General features: G+C 33.1%; 2 protein-coding genes across 3 annotated transcripts; one reads left to right on the plus strand and one right to left on the minus strand.

The window, feature by feature from the left end:
• Positions 1–240: 240 nt before the first annotated feature.
• Positions 241–6,584, minus strand: LOC102630150 (aspartic proteinase 36). 2 transcript variants are annotated; one of them, XM_025099060.2, is made up of 9 exons: positions 6,223–6,584; positions 5,721–6,098; positions 4,857–5,084; positions 3,793–3,946; positions 3,630–3,703; positions 2,638–2,725; positions 1,633–1,708; positions 885–956; positions 241–722 (listed from the first exon to the last, which is right to left on the minus strand). In XM_025099060.2, the coding sequence occupies exons 1-9, from the start codon at positions 6,441–6,443 to the stop codon at positions 568–570; spliced, it is 1,446 nt and encodes a 481-aa protein (XP_024954828.2). In that variant the 5' UTR covers positions 6,444–6,584; the 3' UTR covers positions 241–567. The 2 variants fall into 2 exon arrangements, with proteins under 2 accessions (XP_024954828.2, XP_006478891.2); XM_006478828.4 differs by having other exon boundaries at positions 3,784–3,946; positions 6,223–6,582.
• A 3,890-nt stretch (positions 6,585–10,474) lies between these two features.
• On the plus strand, positions 10,475–21,035 carry LOC102630446 (histone-lysine N-methyltransferase ATX2). Its single transcript, XM_006478829.4, has 24 exons — positions 10,475–11,410; positions 11,517–11,568; positions 11,657–11,731; positions 11,837–12,056; positions 12,752–12,875; positions 12,988–13,092; positions 13,561–13,766; positions 13,949–14,041; positions 14,143–14,240; positions 14,498–14,668; positions 14,899–15,039; positions 15,222–15,269; positions 15,480–15,597; positions 15,678–15,743; positions 15,830–15,891; positions 16,089–16,145; positions 16,473–16,541; positions 16,668–16,866; positions 17,479–17,742; positions 19,123–19,184; positions 19,271–19,348; positions 19,490–19,585; positions 20,576–20,679; positions 20,752–21,035. Exons 1-24 carry the CDS (start codon positions 10,722–10,724, stop codon positions 20,891–20,893), a joined length of 3,339 nt encoding a protein of 1,112 aa, XP_006478892.2. The 5' UTR covers positions 10,475–10,721; the 3' UTR covers positions 20,894–21,035.
• The last annotated feature ends 2,069 nt before the right edge of the window (positions 21,036–23,104 follow it).

Raw genomic sequence — 23,104 nt, forward strand, 5'->3', positions numbered from 1 at the left:
TTAAACCGATTTTTGGTTCGATTCTAAAATTTAGTTCCTATTCAGTTTTAGCCTTTCAAGAACCAATCGGTTCCGGACCAAATAGTGCCCAACCCTATTTAAAAGTTTAAAACAAATCACATGCACTTAAGCTCACAGGTAATTAAGGGTTAGAAATTCCAAATTCTCATCAGCCCTAGTAAATATGATTTAGTCAAAGAACTACCCAGAAAATACTGTGCCCCAGAATATAATACATCATTCAAATAAATTTACAGCTTCATTCAAAATTGTTGTAAACAATTAATTACAATTCCAGCGCTACCTAGCCAATATGTATAAATCAAAGTCTAAATCCAACTACTTAAAGCTGGTTGTATGCTTTTCACAAATGTCCACTGATTCAATATAACAGTAAAATTAAGCTTGGTGAATGTCTAACACAACTTCATCCTAGGTGTTTTCTTAGGTATAAGCCTATATACATAAGTCAAGAAATCACTCAAATGTACTAACTTATGAATTGACCCTTTTGAATTTCCTTTTATATTCAACTTCTTTTATCTTGGTTGACTGTTGAATTTTGTATTAACTCTGGTGTATCAGTAAGTGCAGCAGCAAACTCAACAGAAGTAAGATTATACACCATTGGGTATTCAAACTGCAATCGGAAGAAAGATAGTGGGATCCAACTAAATGAACTGTTCCAGTCCGTTCATCCTGCACTTTAATGCTTGAAGAGCCTGAAATAAACCATAGATATCATTGATAAGGTTGAGATTTTTCCCTTTTGTGAGAAAACTACTGAAATTTTAAGGTCAGAACCATAAAAGAAGATAATATGGAAATAGAAGACAATAAACCGAAACACTTTATAACATAATAACGAAATAATATACACTCACAGTTATACTCCGTCCATCCAATGAATTGGTTTTCAAGATCGTACAATACTAGCTTATTTGAAAGGACTAAATCTGCAAGGGAAAAAAGCAACAGATAAGGCTAGTAAGAATATTCTGAAATAGTTATTTAATACTTATGGAAAGATTACACTTTATCGGGTCCTATAAAAGTGAAAGAATCATAATTCATACTGACTATAGTTACGACTTTGCTTTCACGAATCTTTAAGATGCTGCTAGCTTGGTAACTAGGTGATGCCAATTTGCAGCATGAATAAACTTAAAAGAGCAAGGAGTGTTAAATATTAACTTCTGGGAAAATGTAATATGAACACTGCAGCTGAGTGTACCATGCACCCAAAACAATCTTTATTTAAGAAAATTATGTTACTAGAATTAGAATTTTCCATCCATTTTCACCATTTACCTTGTCATGCAGTCATACATTTTGGATATTTCTCTCTTCATGTGCATCAAATGCTTACAAATGATAGGAGTATGTGAATAACAATGTAGGCAAGGTGAAAAGGTCAATATTTACTTTTGACAAGGACTTAGGTAAATATGCCTCTGAAGGACACGAATAAATCGACTGGGCTGTGCTTTAAAGGAGAGTGACATCTGAGTGTGTGCTTAAAAGTCTGCCAAATAAATAAAAAGCATGAAAATAATTTATGTTCTATCGAGTTTACTCAGAAAGTAAATCATTCAAGTTTAACATCATGATGTCGAAGTTCTTGGAGTATACCTCCCAAAAGAGTCATGTTCTTCCTATCCCTAGATTGCATTCCACTGTTTTGCCAACCTATGCACCACAAATCCTCCTGTAAAGACAAGTATCATTAAATAAAATTATTCACAGAAATGGCCAATGAAAAATAATATTGCTACAGAAGAAGATAAATAGTAAATATTATGCAAGAACCGCAGCTTCGACAAGGAATAACAAAATCAGAAGCTTAAGCTGCTTGACCATCTTCAGAAAAAGGGGAATCCCACATCACCAAGGAGTGATAAGCTCTAGAGGAAGACAGAAAGCAGTGTGCGATATTTTAGGCAGTTATCTAAACTTAAAGCCCTGGATTAACCAAGAAACTGATGGCTGGTCCAAACATTTTCAAGCAAAATATGTACATATCCGTCCAATGTATGAAATATCAAGATTTCAAAAGTAAATCAGATGGATACATAGCATATACTATAACAGAAACTGGAAATACTATCTAAATGTCTCGAATCCAAATAAAGTGATAAAACCAACCGAGGCAATATTGATAACCTGCCGGTAAGCCAAAGAAATAAGATGTACCAAACATCAATACAGACACATTTGAAGAAGGAAATTTAAGGTAATTGGCTAGAATAAGGCTAGTGCTCAAATCAAGAAACTAGTCGGGAGAACAAAAAGCACAGGACAACTGGTAAAAGCAAATGATTTCACTACATTCAAAATATTTTCCAGGCACCTAATATACCCCTCCATTTTGATAAATTTGTATCTTGACCCCCAGCTATGCCACTGTTAGTGCCTTATCTTTCAAGATCACAAGTGCAGGGAAGGCATATGCTACAGTTAAAGCGATGATAACTTTGTAAAAACTGAGTTTGAGTTGTTTATACAGAAATATAAGTTTGGTAAATTCTTCCCATGCGCAATACTTGAGAGAAAAATAAAATGGAGCAAGCAAGAATACCAATGAAAACATCAATAAAGAAAGAGTTTTCATAAATATCTATAGTTCAAAATACTTACAAAGGGGAATAGATACTCATGTGGATAAACCTTCAGAGAAACTGAGTTTTCAAAATGAAAAGTGACATTTGGAAATCCCTCATCAACACTGCATGGAAAACAAAATGTGTACCTGTAAAACTACTGTTTGACCCATTACCTGGAACTAATATTGAATAAATTCAGTGTCACTGCAATGTATAATTCAGTACGTCAATTACACATCCAAACACATCTAGCAAAAAGAAAATAAAGAGTTAAATTACCAAAAGAATTATAAATTAGAATCCAGAGATTGATCATAATTTGTGATACTCGTAGAATACTAATAAAGGTAAGAAAGCTCCACCAACAAAATCGAATACCAATCACTTAGTAATCATATAGAACTGAGCATCTGATACAGAACATTCTTTCCAAAGATTGAAAAAAGAAAAATACTGATCAAAATGAACAAAGTGGAGTCACAAATAAAAGAATGAGCAGTTATACTAGGTTTTTTTTTTTAAAGAAGCGGGCCAAATTCTGTCGGAAGAACTCTTGTACCTGCTCAAGAGATCTTACTTGTTAAAACAACTAGTATCTAACCAGTGTGCAGTTATACTGATAAAATTATTAAAATCTGGCATTGTCTTTCCAAAAGGGTAGTCTAACATTCAATGCTAAAGTCATTCAAATATAATAATAAAAAAGTCCTTGTGTGATCCTTTTTAAATGATTTTCACTCATCAATTGAAAGAAAGAAAAGGAATTCTACCAAGCAACTAGTAATTGCACACTAAGCACCTAACATTTTATTAAAATAAATATCTAAAAAATACAATAGCCACACAAATAAGTCTCCAAGTGATACTTGGAATCAAAGATGCTTTGCACAATCCAAAGAGAAAAAGGAAAACAATAACAATCACATTTTTCTGCTAGTATCTTTTGAGATTTTCACATGAAAAAGAATTTTCAGTGTCAACATTCATGTTGCTTTCATAATATAATACCGCATGTACAGTGCATACCTTTCAGAATACTGAAAGCATGTATATTCATCATGAACAGTATGGACTTTCAAATCAGGCTGCTGAGAGATTATCTGAAGTGAAATATATAAAATTGTAAGGAGGCTTATTCCACTGAACTTCTCCAAAATATATATTCTATTACATCACATACCTTACTTACTAATGGCTCATAAACCATTTCTGGAAGGTAGGCCAAGGTTGTACCACTGTCTATTATCGTACCTTTATTGTCTCCTACTCCAAATACATCGGTGGGAAGATTTAGGAAATCAAGACCAACTTGAACTGCCGTCATGTTGATGCTGTAATGTGGCCTACAATTTTTTTTAATAATAGCATATAGCTTAATAGGTGAAATCTTCATGCCCCAAGATTTTAGAGGATTAGGAAGAAAATTTAAGTGCTGAATAATGAACAATTTTTCTACAATGTCAATACAATGAATAACGGGAAATTTCAATAAAATAAGTATGGCTTCAAGGGAAAAAAAAAAGAGGAAAAAAAAACTTTGCCTTTCTCAAGAAGCTGAGACCATAAACAAGAATTTATGTTCTTTATATGACGTTACGCAGTTGATTCCATGGTTGGAGTATCTCATTACAGCCACTAACAATTCATAACAAAAGCAGATTTCAAAATTGATGATTTCCATAATTCCATCTCCAAGAAATGGTACCATGCATGCTTGACTTGCATACAATAACTTTAACATTCTACAAGATATATCGAAACTTGAAATTTTTATTTATACCATGAAGCATTGAATCCTAGTAAATAAAAACTCATTATTTCATCCTTTTATAGTGAACAAAGATAAACAAGACTCTTTTGTTTCAAAGAAGATTTCCTTAGTTGTTCTTTGGTCCTACAAGCTGGTTTTTTCAGTTTTAAGTATCATTTTTCAGGTCCATGGGTATATTGGTATTTGCCAGATTTGTGGGGATGTCCCATACTTCTGCCCCAATCTTTTTCATTTTCCTTTTGGTTAAATATGCCTTCTACTAGTTATGATCAATATAGCCTCTGAATGTTTCATCCAAAAGAAACAATTAGGATAATCGAGTTGCGGAACCTATTATGTTAAAAAAATAAATAAAACAATAATTTTTCTTATCAAAATAAATTAATAAATAATAAACAAACAAAATCTGGCCAGAGGAAAATTAAAAAAGAAAAAGAAATAAAAAAGCACTCAAAAACCTTAAATTGAAACATTACACTTACTGATTGGGAACCAATGGAGTCTTATTAACTTCTGGTTGGACAACATGCCCAATAGCAAAGATACCACCTCCATTTACTCCATCTAAGCAGTGAGCAAACATCTTTCTTACCCCTCCAGATGAAGCAAGTTGTGAAATCATAGATGAATTAGATTTTCCAAATCCAATTATCCCATCAAGTGCTTCTTCATTAGTTGAATCTAGATTCCCAGATTGTCTAGCGCCACAACTTCAAAAAAGAATAATAAATCAATAAATAATTAATATTATGGCATTAATATGAGCACATGAATGATTAAATATAAGAAGTGAAATCTCACAATCTCCCATAGAAAAAAACATAGTTACAGAATCGATAAAATTTAAAGTTAACCCAATCTCCGAGACAATCATTTATAGTACCTTCTCTACCGCACCACGAGCCTTTTTCTTGAAGAACAACCTCCAAGAATTTAAGAAAATTAAAATTTAAGACATGCAAAGAAGAATCTAAGAATCAAAATACGATGCAAAAGATTTGTGGAAAAGGAGAAAGTGAAACAAAAAGAGAAGAATATGAAAAATTAAAATATAAGTTCAAATGTGCGTAATAGGTCATTATTTGATGCAGATTGCAACTGGAAAGCCTCAACGGCTCGACCTAAACAAAGAAACTACCATAATTGATCATAAAACTTTAAAAATGGTTACGCTAATAAGTTGCAATGGTCAAGAGATTAAGCCTAGAGCACTTTGATAACTGGAAAGAATCCTCAAAAAAGAAAAAAAATCAAAATATTTATGTAAATAGCTATTGCAGAAATACCAAACATATAAATATGCAATAGAATTAGAGAGCATTCAAAAGTGTAGACAGACAACACACCCAAAAATGAGGCTTCCATTTGTTGATGTAGTTTGGAGATCCCCAGACACTTTATCATATTGTACAACATCCTGTACAAAGTATCCAGTAGTGGAGCTTCCATCTCCGTATATCTCAAGATACGGACAGGACGTATTAGCCGTGCAATCAGTCAACGGACCTCCGTAGACCCCATGGCAAAACTCCTGATCACAAGTAACGAACTTCCCAGTGGATGAGTCCTTTATATCGTACAACGTAAGCTCAATACCAAGAGAGCTCCTTCTTGGGCATTCTTTGCATTGGATGCAATTCACCCACATTATATCACTCCCGGTATCAACTTGTACGTAATAGTCCTTTGGAGGTGTTCCAATTCCAATTTTCGCATAATAAAGCCTAACAAAAAATAAATAAATAAAATACAATTCGTAATGATCATACAGTCTTTGGTCTAACAAATCATAATTTTTTTAAAGGCAAAGTCGATAATAATAGTAAGAACATAGAAAATGAAACGAACCCGACACCGTCAGGGCGGCTGGAGCCGCCTAATGGAAGATCGACGCCGGCGAGAATACGTTGCTGGCGGCGGGCGTCGTGTTCTTTAAGGAGACTGAGGGAGCGCTCGCGGCCAGCGTATCTGTACTTGACGCTGAACACTCCGTGATTTGAGGAGACGCCACCAACAGCGGCCGTCGCAATTAGAACGATACAGAGGCAATTACGAAGACAAAGACCCATCACTTTTCACTATTCAACTTCGCCTTTGCTTCGCTTAATTTTTTTTTTTTTCCCCTATTTTTCGGTAGGAGGCAGGCAGGAAGGATTACTGGATTAGGAGGAACAGAATGTCAGCCGGCCCGCCTTGGGTCCACTCCCAGTTCCATCCTGTAACCAATCACTTCACATCATATTTAACCTTTTTTTTAATGTCAGTTTAATTAATTAAAAATGAAGTTATCAAAAACTAACACCACAAATCTCGTAAAAAAAAAAAAAAATGCTATGATGCCAATAAATTTCATGATAATTCAACATATTAGACCTGAAAACTGTTAAATCATAAACTACAAAAAATTTTTAAAAAAATGTTATGTTTTGAGACACGTTTATTGTCAGATCTATGCAATTATACATCTTAGGTATGCCATCCTATATTAAATTGAATTAAAATAAAAAAACTTAAAATTAATTTTTTTAACTCCTAACTTTTTGGGTATTTGAGCTTGCGTGTTTAATCAAATAAAATTAACAAGCTTTATTTAACATGTTTATTATTATTTTGTGTTTAAATAGTACATAATTGCACTCGACTAATTGAATAAACTTAAAAAAATAAATATGTTAATATAATTTATTAATTATCATATATTTGAAGTATTTAATTTTTAATAGTAACTTACCATATAATTTATATTATCAAATGAATATTCATATTATTAACATATTGAATTATAAAAATACAGATAATTTATGTTTATTTATATAAATTAGTAAGTTTTAATAAAGAAGATATATCTTTAAAAAAAGAAAAAAAATAATGGTAAGGGTGAAATGAAATTGTTAAAGCATATATAAAAATGAAGTGAAGAAGTGCCCACTCCTCCAACGATGAGTAGCTTGCTAAATTATATTAAGTAGAAAATGACAAAAAGAAAAATAAAGGAATTTTTTGTCTTTCATGTATCACATATAATTTATAACTACATTAAGGATGTGTTTGGAGGCGCACACTAGTTAGATGTTACGTTCTAAGAGCATTTCTAAAAATCTCTTTAAATAAGATTTTATTACTTATTTGAAAAGTTACATCAGCATTTAAAATTCTAAAAGATACTTTAATTAAGATTCTTTAAATAATAAATAATTATTTCTCTTCAATTTTGTAAAGTTGATTTCTTACTCTTCAATTCTTATTAACTTATTACTTTTTATTAGGGAGAAAGAGAATTATCATTTATTTTTTCTTTAAAAAATATTTATTTAATTAAAGTAAATTAACTTATTTATATTTAAAAAATCTTTTAAAAAATAATATATTTTTTCATTATTTTTTTACCACATAAATAAGTAAATAAATATTTAAAAATTAAAATTAATAGAGACATTTGAAAATGCTTTAACATAATAACTGTCGAGTAAAACATATATAAGACTTATCGTTTGGAATTTTTAAATTTCTCATCGATAAAGTCAAATTGACAATATAAATAATGATGAATTATTTTTTATTTTTGCGATGGATTGGTTGTAAGACTACTCTTATATTCTGTCTTTTTATGAGTTTCTGTGTTTATTCTCATAGGAGTGGGCACAAATCAATCCGGTTGGTTTTTTCAAAATGAGAGCTTGCCAAGTACGGAGCGAGTAATGATTGGGTTCAACATAACCGAGCATTTAATAGGTGGGGCTATTTAAACCTATTATATTTTTTTTTCTACACCTTTTTTTTTAATTAAGAGCTTTATTATTAAAATATTTTTAATAAAATTACTTAATTTAACTTTTTTTTCTTTTTTAATTTCTCAATTCTCATCAATTATCTCACATATTTTCTTTTAACTGCAAACTACAAATAATTGGTTTCGTTATAACCTATCATAAATTTAAAAGATCAAAATTCATAATTCAAAATTAATGAATATAAAAAATACTTATATACAGAAAATATGAAATAGAGATTATAATTTTCTAAGAAAGGCCCAAAAAAATAAAAGAAGAGGGTAAAATTGAAAGTATAATTTGCAAAAAGTAGAGAGATACTATGTAATTGTGAGATAGAGAAAAAAATTTCAATAATAAATTTATTTTTAATGTGAATGTAGAAATCAATTTAGCATATTCAAATAGCTCCTTCCTTAACTGAAACAATTTTAAAAGTTTATTTTACTCCTAGAGATAGCAAGACAATTTTTATGCTATCAAAAGAAAGATATTACAAAAGAAATAATCTACAAAAAGTACCAATTAGATTACAAAAAGGGCTACTTATCTAATTGCTTAAGCTGTAGCACTCAAAAGATCAATTCCAACCCAGCACTACAATTACAACCCTTTTGTGCATCCAAAGATCAATTACAAGCCAAACACTCAAATTTCAACACAACCATTCAACAAGAGCAACTCCAAGCCACTTAAAGCATATATGTAAGCAATAACCTAAAAAACAGAGATCATTAAGTGCAGACATGCAGGCCCAGATCAATATTTATGCACATAACCATGCCACCTTCATCTCTATTAATTCCAAAACATCGGCATTTTTTTTTTTTTTTTGATAGAACATCGGCTTATTGTGCACACACTTTATCAAAATAACAAAATAAAATAAATAAATAGATACAATAACAATAATAATAATAACCTCAGAACATATCCTGAAAGGTGTATAACTCATAACACAAAGCCCCCGAATTAGAGCAGCTTCATTGACAGCACGAGTTGAGATCCATTTCGGATTTTTAATTTCGTGCACAAACATTACCACGCCATTCATCCTTTAAAAATTCAATTCCGGAGTGTCAACTTATCGTGCCGAGTCGGATGCGACCACAGCAGCACTAATGCGTTGGATTCTATTAGAACTCTGCTTGAGCGAGAGCAATATAATATAAGCGACCTCTTAAAAAGTCTTTAACATTGCACCCGTTTAAACTATTAGAGTATTTATACTAATAGCTAAACACAAAATGATTTTTATTCCCAAATTGATAGGTATAAGATTTTTTATATAATTATACTTTGCGAGCTTTTATTATTACAAAAATATCAAAAACAGAATTACAGGTTTCTACCAATAATTGAAATTTTTTCTTACATATATAAATGAAGCAATTCGAGATGTTATTTTTACTAAGTACAAATAAATTTCACCATATTAAATTAAATTATGACGAATCACTCAAAACAATCGATATAAATTAACATTACCAAATATGTTAACTTATAGGATTTTCATGATTAAGTGCAAAGTCATCAAGCACTATCATTTTCATACCCATAATAGTTCAAAATTCAAATAAACTTTGATGAACTTACATCAAAGCAATAAACCCACAACTAAGCTTCAATTTATTCGCCTTGATCTCTTTATCGCATCATAGGAAGGAGCCGCTTCGTGCCTTCACCTCACTGATCTCACGATCACAATGTTTGGTAAAGTTGATGATCTTGTTATTGAAAAATGGTGGATTTTGTGAAAGGAAAGAGAGAGAAAGAGTGTGTAGGAGCTGTTACTGAAATTGTTTAATGGAAAGCAAACAATTTTTGTTCATCATGCTTTTGATGAAGTAATGTCGTTTTGATTTTATATATTTAAAAATCCTCTTACACCTTTATGATTTCATTAACTTTTTAACAGTGTTAAAAATTTAGTGGTGAAATGATAACAACTGAAATATTATATTGTAAAATATATTTGTTAAAAAATTTGAATGATCAGAAAATATCTTATAAATATTTAATAACATCTTAAATTAAAGGCAACTGCTACGTTAGAGTATGCAGTTGAATGTGAAAGAATTGTAACAATATGCATGTAACAGTTTTGGGAGCTGCTCTACATTCAAGATGATCCAATGTAGCGAACCCCAAATTAAAAACGGAGAGGGAGATTAGTCTGGAAGGACATTTTTGTCTTTTCGTTAAAGAAGTGTCATATTTTTTAAAACATACCGAGTATGGTGTGATGATTTGGAGAAATAAGCCGCCTTCATGTCATAACATAAACGGAAACGGTGCAGTGTCCACGTGGGCATGCGGGATAAGAGAAAGCGAGATGTGGAAACTTCGTACGGATTAATTAAAAAAATAATAAAATAATAAAATAACAGGTATCCCTGGTGAGAGATGCAAAGGTTTCTTCTGAACACGGCGGGAAAGCGATGATTTAGGGAAAGCTCACTCCCTCCAAAATACAACATATCTCTCTTTCACTTTTCTTTTAAACCCTAACAACCCCGAGAAAAAAGAAAAAAAGAAAAAAATCCGTAGCGCCCTGACGAAAATCCCCAAATCCAAATGGCGTTTCCTCAGTCGCTTCTTCACCTTAAACAACAACGACAGCACCACGAAGAAGAAGAACACCTCGAAGAAGAAGAAGAAAACGACGATGACGACGACGTTCTTCACAAGAACGCCGGGACTCCCATTCGCTACGCATCTTTGGATCGCGTCTATTCGGCCTGCGTCACCGCCACTTCTTCAACTGCGAACGGCGGTTCGTCGAACGTCATGTCTAAAAAGATCAAAGCTTCTCGAAAGCTCTGCAGGCCGCCCATCGTCAATGTTTACACTCGTCGCACCAAAAGACCTCGCCGCCGACAACAGCATTCTTCGTTTCTGGAGTCTCTGCTGGGGGCGCGTGAGGCCGAGGCCGAGCGCGTGGACCATTCTTTAGCTGTTAAACATGAAATTTGTGAATTTGAGAATAAAATTGTCGGTAATGATAATCACCACGACGACCATCATGATTTGAGGGTTCTGAAGAAAAGGAAGAGGTTTGGGAGCAGCGAGTTGGTCAAATTGGGGATTGATTCTATTTCTAGCGTTTTCAGCTCATTTGACCGTCCACGATTGAGGGATTGTAGAAATAATAATAGTAGTAGTAATAATAATAAAATTAACAATATTAATTTGAAGAGAAAGAAGACTGATTCTAATTCTAAGAAGATTTTGTCAGTTTCGCCTACTGCCAAGCGATGGGTGAGGTTAGTCTCTCAATTGCAGATTTCAATTATGCCCTTCAAAGTTGTAATTCTTATTTTTGTCTGGTTGAATCTTCATTATCATGAACTATAAATTGTGCATTAACAGGTTGTGCTGTGATGGTGTTGATCCCAAAGCATTTATTGGGTTGCAATGCAAGGCAAGCATTTGTTTATTTTATTTAGTTTTTAAACACAAAAGTTAGTTTTGTGCTTCACAAAAATTAAATCTAAACTAGTTGAGTTCAGGTTTATTGGCCGTTGGATGCAGATTGGTATTCTGGTTGTGTTGTTGGGTATGATTCAGAGAGTAATCGACATCATGTAAACCTTTCCTATCTTTTCTTTGGTTATTTAAACTGCTTACAATTTTCCAAGCTATATTTTTTAATTTGTTGGGCCTTTTTTTTTCCCTAAAATACTATACAGGTGAAGTATGTGGATGGAGATGAGGAAGATTTGATTCTCTCAAATGAGAGGATCAAATTTTATATATCTCAGGAGGAAATGGACTGCTTGAAACTGAGTTTCAGCATTAATAATGTGGATAATGATGGCTATGATTATGATGAAATGGTTGTGTTGGCTGCCAGTTTAGATGACTGCCAAGAACTCGAGCCTGGGGATATTATTTGGGCAAAACTTACTGGTGTGCTCCAAATCTATTTATGTCTTTTTATTCTCATTCATGTGTTGTTTCTTCACAAAAACTGAAGTTAATACAAGAATGAATCATTTAAATATTAGTTGAAAGAATTTAACACGAAAAGGCTTTTATATCTTAAGATATGAATTGTATGCTCAGTTTTCCATATGGTTAGTGGCTTATGCACTTAGGATATCTGAAAACTAAAATCTGTGGCCATCAATAGTGCAAGGGCACCAAAAAGTATTTAATATTATTTGGCCTGAAGTTTACATATTTATTGTAACCTTTGGTACAGAATCTTTTAAATTAATGTGTTTTCCACTTGTATGTTTCGTCTATGCATTAGTAATCTGATTTTCAGTTGAAAATGCATAGTTTGAATTATGCTTATCCTCATGCTTGGAAAATTTCTTGCCTTTGGCTGCATATATATGAAGTATTGCTGTCAAAACTCAAACTTGATGTGCCACCGAAAAGAAATTAGTATTCCTATAGGAATATTTGAATCCTAGCTCATGCAGACATTACTTGGGGAAGAAAATGTTGTTTAATTGTTGGTCCTTATTTGGTGATGGCTTCATTTGCAATTTTTCTTTTTTTCCTATCTGTGTATTATGTATCACGTGAATATGATTTTATTAATTTACTTATATTTTTTGGTGCACCAACTATATCTCTTAATTGCTATAGTGCAGGTCATGCTATGTGGCCAGCAATCGTAGTGGATGAATCACTTATTGGTGATTACAAAGGTTTAAATAAGATCTCGGGAGGAAGGTCGATTCCTGTGCAATTTTTTGGTACGCATGATTTTGCAAGGTTTGTGGTCCTTTTGAATTTGTATTGTGTGCAAATAATTTTGTAAGTGTTCAGAGTTACTATATTCATATCTTTTAGGGGCTGACATTACTATTCTTTTGTAATTATCCAGAATAAATGTGAAACAGGTAATCTCATTTCTCAAAGGACTTCTTTCTTCCTTCCACCTGAAGTGCAAGAAACCTCGGTTCACTCAAAGCTTGGAAGAAGCAAAAGTGTAAGTTTATTTATGTGAGCCCATTTATCTTGAAAATATTATGTATCATGAATTGGTATTTTGCTTCCATCGGTAATTATGTATTTTCAGTTTTTTGTTTTGTGCTCCTCTTATTCTTCCAATTAATTGGCTTCTATGGGCTTGGATGAATCACCTCAAGTGCTGATTTTCTGTCCACCCATTAAATGACTTTACTAATTGACTTGCTTTTTTGTCATCAGAGCTGATGCTTGTTTATCCTCTAGGAAGAATGACACTAATATTTGAGGTTATGAAGAACATTGTTGGATGGGTGTACTTTTTAATTTGTTACAGACTTCACCATCTCGGATTCCTATTCTTTTCTTCCTCTTCAGATGGAATTTCACTAAACATTCTTAATGTTGTCAAGTATATATTAAATTTTCGGATGGCCTTTATTTCAGCACTACCGAGATGATAATTATATCTATTACCTCATTTTATTAGGTATTTGAGTGAACAAAAGCTTCCAAGAAGAATGCTACAGCTGCAAAATGCAATTCGTGCAGATGATGGTGAGAATTCTTGGAGTCAGGATGAAGGAAGTTTAGGTTCAGGTGAAAATTGCTTTAAAGATGAAAGGCTTCAGGGAACACTAGGAAGTATTGGAATTTCTCCATATGTCTTTGGGGATTTGCAAATACTAAGCCTTGGTAATTTTTTTTCCTTTGAATTTCTTGGGATTTACCAATCTTCCTCCTTCTCTCTTGCCTTCTCTTTTCATTTTGTGGATTTCTTCTGCTCTTGTAAGGGGTAGGCCATTGCTTGAACACGTTGCACATTTGGCCTTTTTCTCAGTGATTTTACTTCTGGGCATATAAAATATTCCTTGCAGGAAAGATTGTCAAGGACTCAGAGTATTTTCAGGATGATAGATTCATCTGGCCTGAAGGATATACAGCCGTTAGGAAGTTCACTTCATTAGCAGGTGGAGTAATTCGCAAAGGCTCTCCAAAATCTTCATAATTTGTTTACTGTGTTTCTTTGAGTATCTGATTTTAGTGATATATAACATTCTATTGGGTACAGATCCACGTGTTTGTAACTCTTACAAGATGGAAGTGTTGAGGGATACTGAGTCAAAGATTCGACCTCTGTTTAGAGTCACGTTGGATAATGGAGAGCAGGTTAGTTGTGATCTACTTTGAAACTATCCAAATCACAGGTTTCATGGGCTACCCTGTTTCACATTGTATTTCTTATGCCTTTCCTTTAGTTTTTTCCATTAGTTCATCTTGTATCTCAATATGATGTTGTTCATCATGCATCATGGACAAATCTAAATATTCTTAAACATGTTATTTTGTTTTACAAGTGTTGATCCTACCTGATGCAATATTAGTTGCAAAAAAAAAAATTATTTACTTTTCTTTCTCTTGTGCAGTTCACTGGATCTACTCCATCTACTTGCTGGAGTAAGATATGCATGAAAATAAGGGAGGGACAAAATAATACTTCTGATGATTTCAGTGCTGAAGGTGCCGCAGAGAAAATCTCTGAGTCTGGTTCTGACATGTTTGGTTTCTCCAATCCTGAAGTGATGAAACTTATACTGGTATAACGTTTAATGTGTCTTAATCCTGGAATTTGAAATACTGCATTTAGCTTATTCAAATGTCAATTTTTATTATTCAACATCCATGTTGAACCTTTATCGATCAGATGGTTGCCTTTTCCATTAGTCTTTTTTCCCTAATGTGGTGTGGTTGGGATCAGCTTGAATACCTCTATTTGAGGTACATCGTGATATGAATGTGAACCTATAACTGCCACTGTTACTGACAGGGGTTAACAAAATCCAGACCTACTTCAAAATCCTCTTTGTGCAAATTAACCTCGAAATATCGAGATCTCCCTGGTGGCTATAGACCTGTTCGTGTTGACTGGAAAGACCTTGATAAGTGCAGTGTCTGCCACATGGATGAGGTAATAGTTGTATCTTTTTCATTTGTCCATAGGTGGCGCCGCGTAAAACTTTTGGCTTTTTTGTTCTCTTCACGTCTTTTTTTCTTTTAATATCTTTACATTTTCCACAAGCTTCCAATATTATTTACGGTTTTTGGCATTCAATGGTTTAGTTTTGCTGATTCTTTTTTTTTAACTACTAGGAGTATCAAAACAATCTATTCCTGCAATGTGATAAATGCAGAATGATGGTAAGCACTCTTTACTTACAACTGTGACAGATCTTCAAATGAGTTTAAGTATAGTTTTCAACATCTTCTGTTGGTCAATTAAGCTCGGTATTTATTGTTGACAAAGAGCATTCCTCTGCATATCGAAGGACAAAGCTCTCTCGTTTTCTTTTTTTCTGAAAGATTTTAGTCACATCAATAGTTTCTTCAGAAGAATTAATGTTTTGTCAGGTTCATGCTAGATGCTATGGGGAGTTAGAACCTGTTAATGGTGTGCTATGGCTATGCAACTTATGTCGCCCAGGAGCTCCTGAACCTCCCCCTCCTTGCTGCCTTTGTCCTGTTGTAGGTAAGTTGATGTTAGAATGACTCTTTTTGTGTAACGGCATGAATTATGCTTTTATGAACCTCTTTTTGATTTTCCTTTAGGGGGTGCGATGAAACCTACAACTGATGGACGCTGGGCTCATTTAGCTTGTGCCATATGGATACCTGGTTTGTTACCATATAACCTACTGATTGTTCTTAGGTCGTTTTCTTTGTAATAAGTAGATGTATTAACTTAACTAAATATGCTTCAGAAACTTGCTTAACTGATGTCAAGAGAATGGAACCCATAGACGGGCTAAACAGAGTCAGTAAGGTACCTGCCTGTTGTTGTTTATCTTATACTGTTATGTTAAGCATACCATTATTATTACTATTTTCTTAATTTTAAAAATAGTTCTATAACTTTTTTAATTAAGGAGGTTGCTGCTAGAAGAAGTACCTCGAAAATTGTAAAATAGTGCTCTTCAAGGTTTAAAGTTTTCTTGCCTCTAATCCTGCTTTATATGACAGGATCGTTGGAAGCTGTTATGTAGCATTTGTGGCGTATCTTATGGTGCTTGCATCCAAGTAAGCTTATAATTAATCTAATTGTTTTCAATTCAAAGTGATGGTTTATTTTATTTCTAGTACTTACAATCACTGTGAGTTTATTTTTCTTTCAAGGTTAGTATATAGGTCTTACTTAGCAAAGTGGTCATTCTGTTTTAGTGGCTCAGTCTGACTAACGAGTCGAAATAAATGCATTTAGCCAAAAGCATATTTCTGTATTACACAGTCCAAATATAATCTCAGTTATTAAAAGTGTACTAGGGTAATGTGCAGTAGGTTGTCAATAAAAGTGCTTGCTGATCCAAAGCCATTTGTATATCATTTCTTATAAGTCAATTGTTACAGTGTTCAAACACTACTTGTCGGGTTGCATATCATCCGCTTTGTGCACGTGCTGCTGGCCTTTGTGTTGAGGTATTTTTCCTTGTTACATGCTACTTATATTGCCAGATGTTGTAGTTGTTGAGGTGGATAATGTAGGCCATATGATTCTTGTTTTCTAATTCATTAATTTGCATTTTCTTTTTTATGATTTCGTAGCTCGAGGATGAGGATCGACTCAATCTTCTCTCTCTAGATGAAGATGATGAAGATCAGTGCATTCGTCTACTTTCCTTTTGCAAGAAGCATAAGCAGCCACTGAATGACCGTTTAGCTGTTGATGAACGTCTAGTGCAAGTTACTCGTCGATGTTGTGACTACATCCCACCATCTAATCCATCTGGCTGTGCTCGTAGCGGTAAATAACTCTTGTATTGTGTTATTAATATGATCAATCCCTTCTCAGAGATCCATATAATTTAAATAAATCCATCCGGAATTGAGGGCCAAAGGGTCAATGGCCTAAAAAATGAGTGTTGTAGCCCATCTATAGGATCTGCTGATCTGGATGAAAGCACTCAGCCAATAGAGTTCAAACGACATGCGATATTTAGTCATAAGACATTCTGTGGCTTAATGTTATGGCATATTTAAGAGCTAGACATTAATTTGACCGGTGAAAGTTGATATTTTGAGCAAGCATTGTCGGTAATGCTTGTTTGTCCATGCAAGTCTTCCACTCACCCTAGTTGTCAACCCAAGGTCATTGAACTGTCACATATTAAACAGTTCTCCCTGAACCTTGCCATGAACTTAATCTTGGCATGTTTAACTGTTATATTTTGGCATTTAACATGCTTCCACAAATTCTGCATGTTATCAAGATGCCATGTGAGAAATTTCACTTTAGCTCTGGTAGTTAATTATCTTGAATGAGGGATGCTGACATGTGGCAGGAAAATATCTCTGTGTTGTTAGATCAAATACTGAATATGACCTTAATTAGGATCTTTCTTTCTATCATTAACAGAGCCTTACAATTATTTTGGAAGAAGAGGGCGGAAGGAACCAGAAGCTCTTGCTGCTGCATCCTTGAAGCGTTTGTTTGTAGAGAATCAACCTTACTTGGTTGGTGGTTACTGCCAAAATGGATTGTCAGGCAACACATTGCCGTCTATTAGAGTCATTGGCTCTAAGTTCTCCTTTAGTCTACACAGAGATGCTCCTAACTTTCTTTCCATGGCTGATAAATACAAGCATATGAAGGAGACCTTCAGAAAGAGATTAGCATTTGGTAAGTGGATATCAATATCAATGCATTCCTATGAGTTGATGATTTATTATTAAGAGCAACAGCTTGGTATCTCAGACCGCTAGTTTGCCCAATGTCATGCTTTCATGCTTATTGCAAAACTGCAACATGTGTTTCAATTCCTGGAATACATTACACTTTTATGATGTCAATTTTCAGTATCAACTTTTTTATGATTGTTTTCATATGTACGTAGTACTATTTTTACTAACTATAATAGTACTGGACAGTCTACCAGCTGAATTTCTTCTAAATTGTGTCTCCTTAGGTCCTTTGGGAAACTAATGATGAATATGACAGTTTGTGAAAGCGAAATTGTTGTACTAGTCGGGAGTAAAAGTCGGCTGTGCAATTGTGAGATATTATGCTATGGGGGAAAAAAGTACCATAAATACAGTGTCTTTACAAAATGAAGCACTAAATGGTTCCTCAGTTATCATCCTGTTTGTCAATAATTTTTCTTCTGAAAATTGATGTTTTTGGAACATCCTACCATGGTCGTCAAAAGCAGCTAGTTATGTCTATCTAAAATGCTGAATAAAATCTATTAGTTTACAACTTGTAAATGTGAGGATCAGATAGTAAAGTTTATGGGGTAAGAATGTGAACAAAAGTATCAGCTACTGGTAAAAAAAAATTGGACCAAATATATTAGATATATTCCAAATGTGTCACCATATTCTGTATTTTCTCCACTGATTCCCCGTTAGGTTGATATTTTTTCAAGTTTTTCAGATGCATCCAAATATGAAGGGACTTTTTTTGTGATGATGAAATGGTAGTGACTAGAGAAGAGTTAAAAAACTTTTATATAATCCTTTGTTGCAGAATGACTTGCTTTGCAGCCATTTTTAGTACAAGTGAAATTATGTGGGCCCAGTTTTACTATATGTGATTGTGTTACACTGTTAGTCATCATGCACAGGTTTTTCTACTGAATTTTGTGAGGAATTAATGGTTGTTGATTGAAGTTTTGTATACTCTTAAAGCTTTTCTAGTAGAAGCTTGGAAAATGAAGTACTTGTTTTTTTTTTTGAAGGATAGAAGAACTTAACTAATAGCTGGGATGTTATAGAAAAACTCCTACACGAACACTCTGTTCTAGTTTTCTATTCCCAAACTTAGAAAATTCTTGAAAAGAGATCACTGTCTGTGATGTTATTGTCTTCTTTTATTAGAACTTATGAATTTTCATGAACAGGAATTACATTTGTAGATCAAGAAAATAATTGCATTTGTAGATCGAGAAAATAAATAACTTGCATTGGCCCTTGACATTATCTATGTTATATCTTGCTTATATTCAGAATTTTAAGTGGTCGTTAATTCTTCTTTTTTGTCCTTGCAATTTCAATGCTCTAGGGAAATCAGGAATTCATGGATTTGGCATATTTGCAAAGCATCCACATAGAGCAGGGGACATGGTGAACTGATTCTCTCTTTAAGTTTGGTATAATTGTTTAGGAAAATATATTGGGCATTAAGAATAATCTAAATTTCCAAATTCTAGGTGATTGAATATACTGGAGAACTTGTTCGTCCTTCTATAGCTGATCGGAGAGAGCACTTCATATACAATTCATTGGTGGTATGTATTTAGAATGCTTGCATTTGGTTTGCTTATTCTTAGTGCAGTATCATGGTACGACTGTCACCTATAATAGCAATATGATAGTACTTTAAAGTGAGTTAAATCACTAAGTTCCTGAATTTTATGATAATGTTGCAGGGTGCTGGAACTTACATGTTTCGAATTGATGATGAACGAGTCATTGATGCAACAAGGGCTGGAAGCATCGCTCATCTGATTAATCACTCATGTGAAGTACGAATCATCTTTTCTTGCTTGCTCATTCTGTTGCTGAAATTCCATTTATGTCTTACAGAATGCCCCTCTAACTAAGCAGTTGGGAGATGATAGGTTTACTTAGCCATTACTCTAGTCTTAAAGGGTCTGTAGCTAGATGGATGGTTGTTCGTATTCACCCTTTGAACCTTGGGACTGTAGCTCATAGTAAACCTAACACTAGTGTTTAAATCCAACAAAGAAGACCAAATATGTAGCTGTCTCCTATTTGGTTTGTGATTTGTGGGGTTGGAGAATTCTGATAGTTTGTTTCTACATTATCCTATCACGCTGAGCTTGTGAATAGGTTGTTTACACGTGGTTTAATCTAACAAAGCAGACCAAAAATCTGTCTCCTTATTGGCATGTAATTTGTATGAAGGGTTGGAGAATTCTGATAGTTTGTTTCTTTACTGTTGTAATGCTCTGAACTTCTCTATGGATATTTTCCAGGCTGTAGATTGTCTCAAGTGACCTCAGCTTAATGTCCTGATTTATTTATAGGAGATGTTTAACTTTGTGAAGGAGGGAGAAAGGCAAGGGTGTTTGGAATTGCTGTGTTTTATTTTTTGGGTTCTTTAGATGAAAAGAAATGGGAGGATTTTTGGGAGAGGTTAGGAAGATTCTGATTTCAATTTTCTCATGGGAATAAGATTTTACTTTCTTTTTAATTTTATTTTCTTACTCTAATGAGGAAAAAGAAGTATTTTATTGAAATGAAGGGGAACATGATATAAGTCGACCCTGTTATATCCTTTTTTCCTTTTTAAATTCTAGGTTAAATAAAAAAAATTTAAAAGACGGTATTACTTGAAGCAGGATGCTATGTGCTATTAACAGTGGTACAGTTGGTTTTAAATGGCTTTGTCTATTGCAAACTGCTGATAATCATTGGTAACATCATCATTCTGCTTATAAATGGTTATTGCCAGACATCAAGAATTTTCATCCTAATTTTATTTGCTGCAGCCAAATTGTTATTCAAGAGTTATAAGTGTCAATGGTGACGAGCACATCATTATATTTGCGAAAAGAGATATTAAGCAGTGGGAGGAACTGACATATGATTATAGGTCACCTTCAAGTCCTCTGTGTTTATGTTTATTCCTAAATTTGTTGGGGGTTCTGACTTATCAATGTTGCAGGTTCTTTTCAATTGATGAACAACTGGCATGCTATTGCGGCTTTCCAAGATGCCGGGGTGTAGTTAATGATACCGAAGCAGAAGAGCAAGTGGCAAAGCTATATGCACCTCGGAGTGAGTTAATAGATTGGAGAGGAGATTGAGAGTGGTAAGCAGTTTTAAGACCCATTTGTTGGGTCACATGATTTATTGTCTCTGGAATTCAATCATTTTTCACTTCAAGAACTAAAATATATATCCTGCAATGGTTATTAAGTCATTATATCTCATCACAAAAGTTTGGTAGTATTGGATGTGTCATGTCTGCATCAGGTAGTGTCAGTTTCGACTAAAATGCGTTTTTAGGGTTTATTCAACGTTCTTAAATGCCAACAACCATACGGAAGGAATACGTCTGTAAACGAGGGAGGTAGGGAGATTTTAAGATCTGTATGTTCGTTATATTTCATTTTTACACATTTTTGAATAAATTATCCAAAAAAAATTGAATAAACAAGAGAGTTTCGAATGCATGAATGGGAACTTTTTAATACTCTTTATCTCGTAATTTACTTTAGGAATGAGATCGGATAGCCTTTGGTTCTTTGTTCAAATTTGGTCCGGAAAAAAACAATAGGTGTTTTTCATCAAAATCTTACTTGCGACATAAAAAAGCCTTTCAAAGAATTTTACATTAATTCGACAAGTACTCTTAATTTTTTAAAATTCTTAAAAATAATTTGGGGATTTCAACTTCTCCATTTTTTTCTTACATCAATATTTACGTGTAAAAAAATAACTTAAAATCCCGTCCTTTAAAGGTTTTATATAGTGCATTATATAATTTTTAAATTAGGAAAATTAGCTGGAAATTTAACACCATCGCCCTTTATGGTTAAAATGCTAAAATCACTCTCTAAAGGCCTAAAATCGTGTGTTAATGTGTTATAGCCTTTGATGCTAAGCTTAAATTAGATTTGAAAAAAAAAATGGCCCTTTAGAAGTCCAAAACGGTGTGCTGTATACCCTTTGATTTTCCACCCAAACTAGACCAAAAAAAATAAAATGAAAATCAGGTTCTTTTCACAGGAAATCTATATGGGCCGAAGGAGTTTCAAAAAAATCCAACAAGTTCTCTTAATTTTTTGAGTATGCTTTCAATTTTTTGGAAAAAAATTTGAAAACTGTTAAAAACTATTTTGGACCTCCAAATTGGCTCTCAATTTTTTCTATAGCCTAGTGTAGTTATATCTACATTCATGCCAAAAAAAAAAAGTCCAAAATTCAATTCCATTGCCCTTTAAACCAAAACCGCGTAGGGATAGTAAAATCTAGATTGGGATTCTCATTGATATTTTCATATTTGGATTTGCATCTAGATCCGCAAAAAATATGTGGATTCCTATACAAGTAATATTTACATGGATTACGGGTGGATATCTTGAATATCCGAATCCACATAAATTAAAGTTTAACAATTTAAAATATAATTTTGAATTTAATAATTCACCTAATAATATCAAATAATATTCAATCATAATTCAACAATTAGCAATTTAGTAATTAGATAATATATAACACTATAAATTCACAAATAAAATTATAAAAACACCACAAATCCACTTAAAATAATGGGATTACTATACATATCTTCATTTAATTGAACTTATATATTTTTAATTCATCCTATTATGCTTTTTTCATTTAAATTATATGTTTTTATTTAATTTTAATTTAATAAATAATTTAATTAAAAAATAATGCTGATATGGATATTCAATTTTCTAGATGCAATTTAAATTCGGATCTACACAGGTTCTAAGTTTTAGCATCTGAATCCTCATTTTTAAATTTGTGAATCCAGATTTTTTTGGATTTAGATTTTCTGCATCTTTGTAGATTTGAGCGGGACTTAATTTTTTTGCCATGCTTAAAATTGAGTGTTATAATCTTGGTTTTGGGCTCAAACAAGGCTAAAAAATAAATTAGGCATTTTCTATCAAAATCGTATTTGCTCTATTAAAAGGTCTTAAAGAGTTTCACATCAATCCGACAAATTTTTTTTTTTAGAGCTTTTTTCATAAAATTCCAAAAATTATTAGAAATTATTTTAGACCTCCAAACCGGCTTTTGTTTCTCCTTACTATCTAGTTTTACTAATATCTACGTGTGTATAAAAAAGGCAACTTGCAATTAAACACCATCGCCCTTTAAAGACTTAAAATTATGTCCTATATCCTTTGAGTTTAGGATCCTAAAAATTCTTGCGAAAGAGTTTCACATCAAATCAATGATTTCCATAAATTTTTAGAATTTTTTTTTTTTGTTTTTGGAAAAGAATTCAAAAATTCTTAAAAATTATGTTAGGCTTCCAA

The sequence above is a fragment of the Citrus sinensis genome, chromosome 3 (assembly GCF_022201045.2).
Source record: "Citrus sinensis cultivar Valencia sweet orange chromosome 3, DVS_A1.0, whole genome shotgun sequence".
Taxonomy (NCBI): domain Eukaryota; kingdom Viridiplantae; phylum Streptophyta; class Magnoliopsida; order Sapindales; family Rutaceae; genus Citrus; species Citrus sinensis.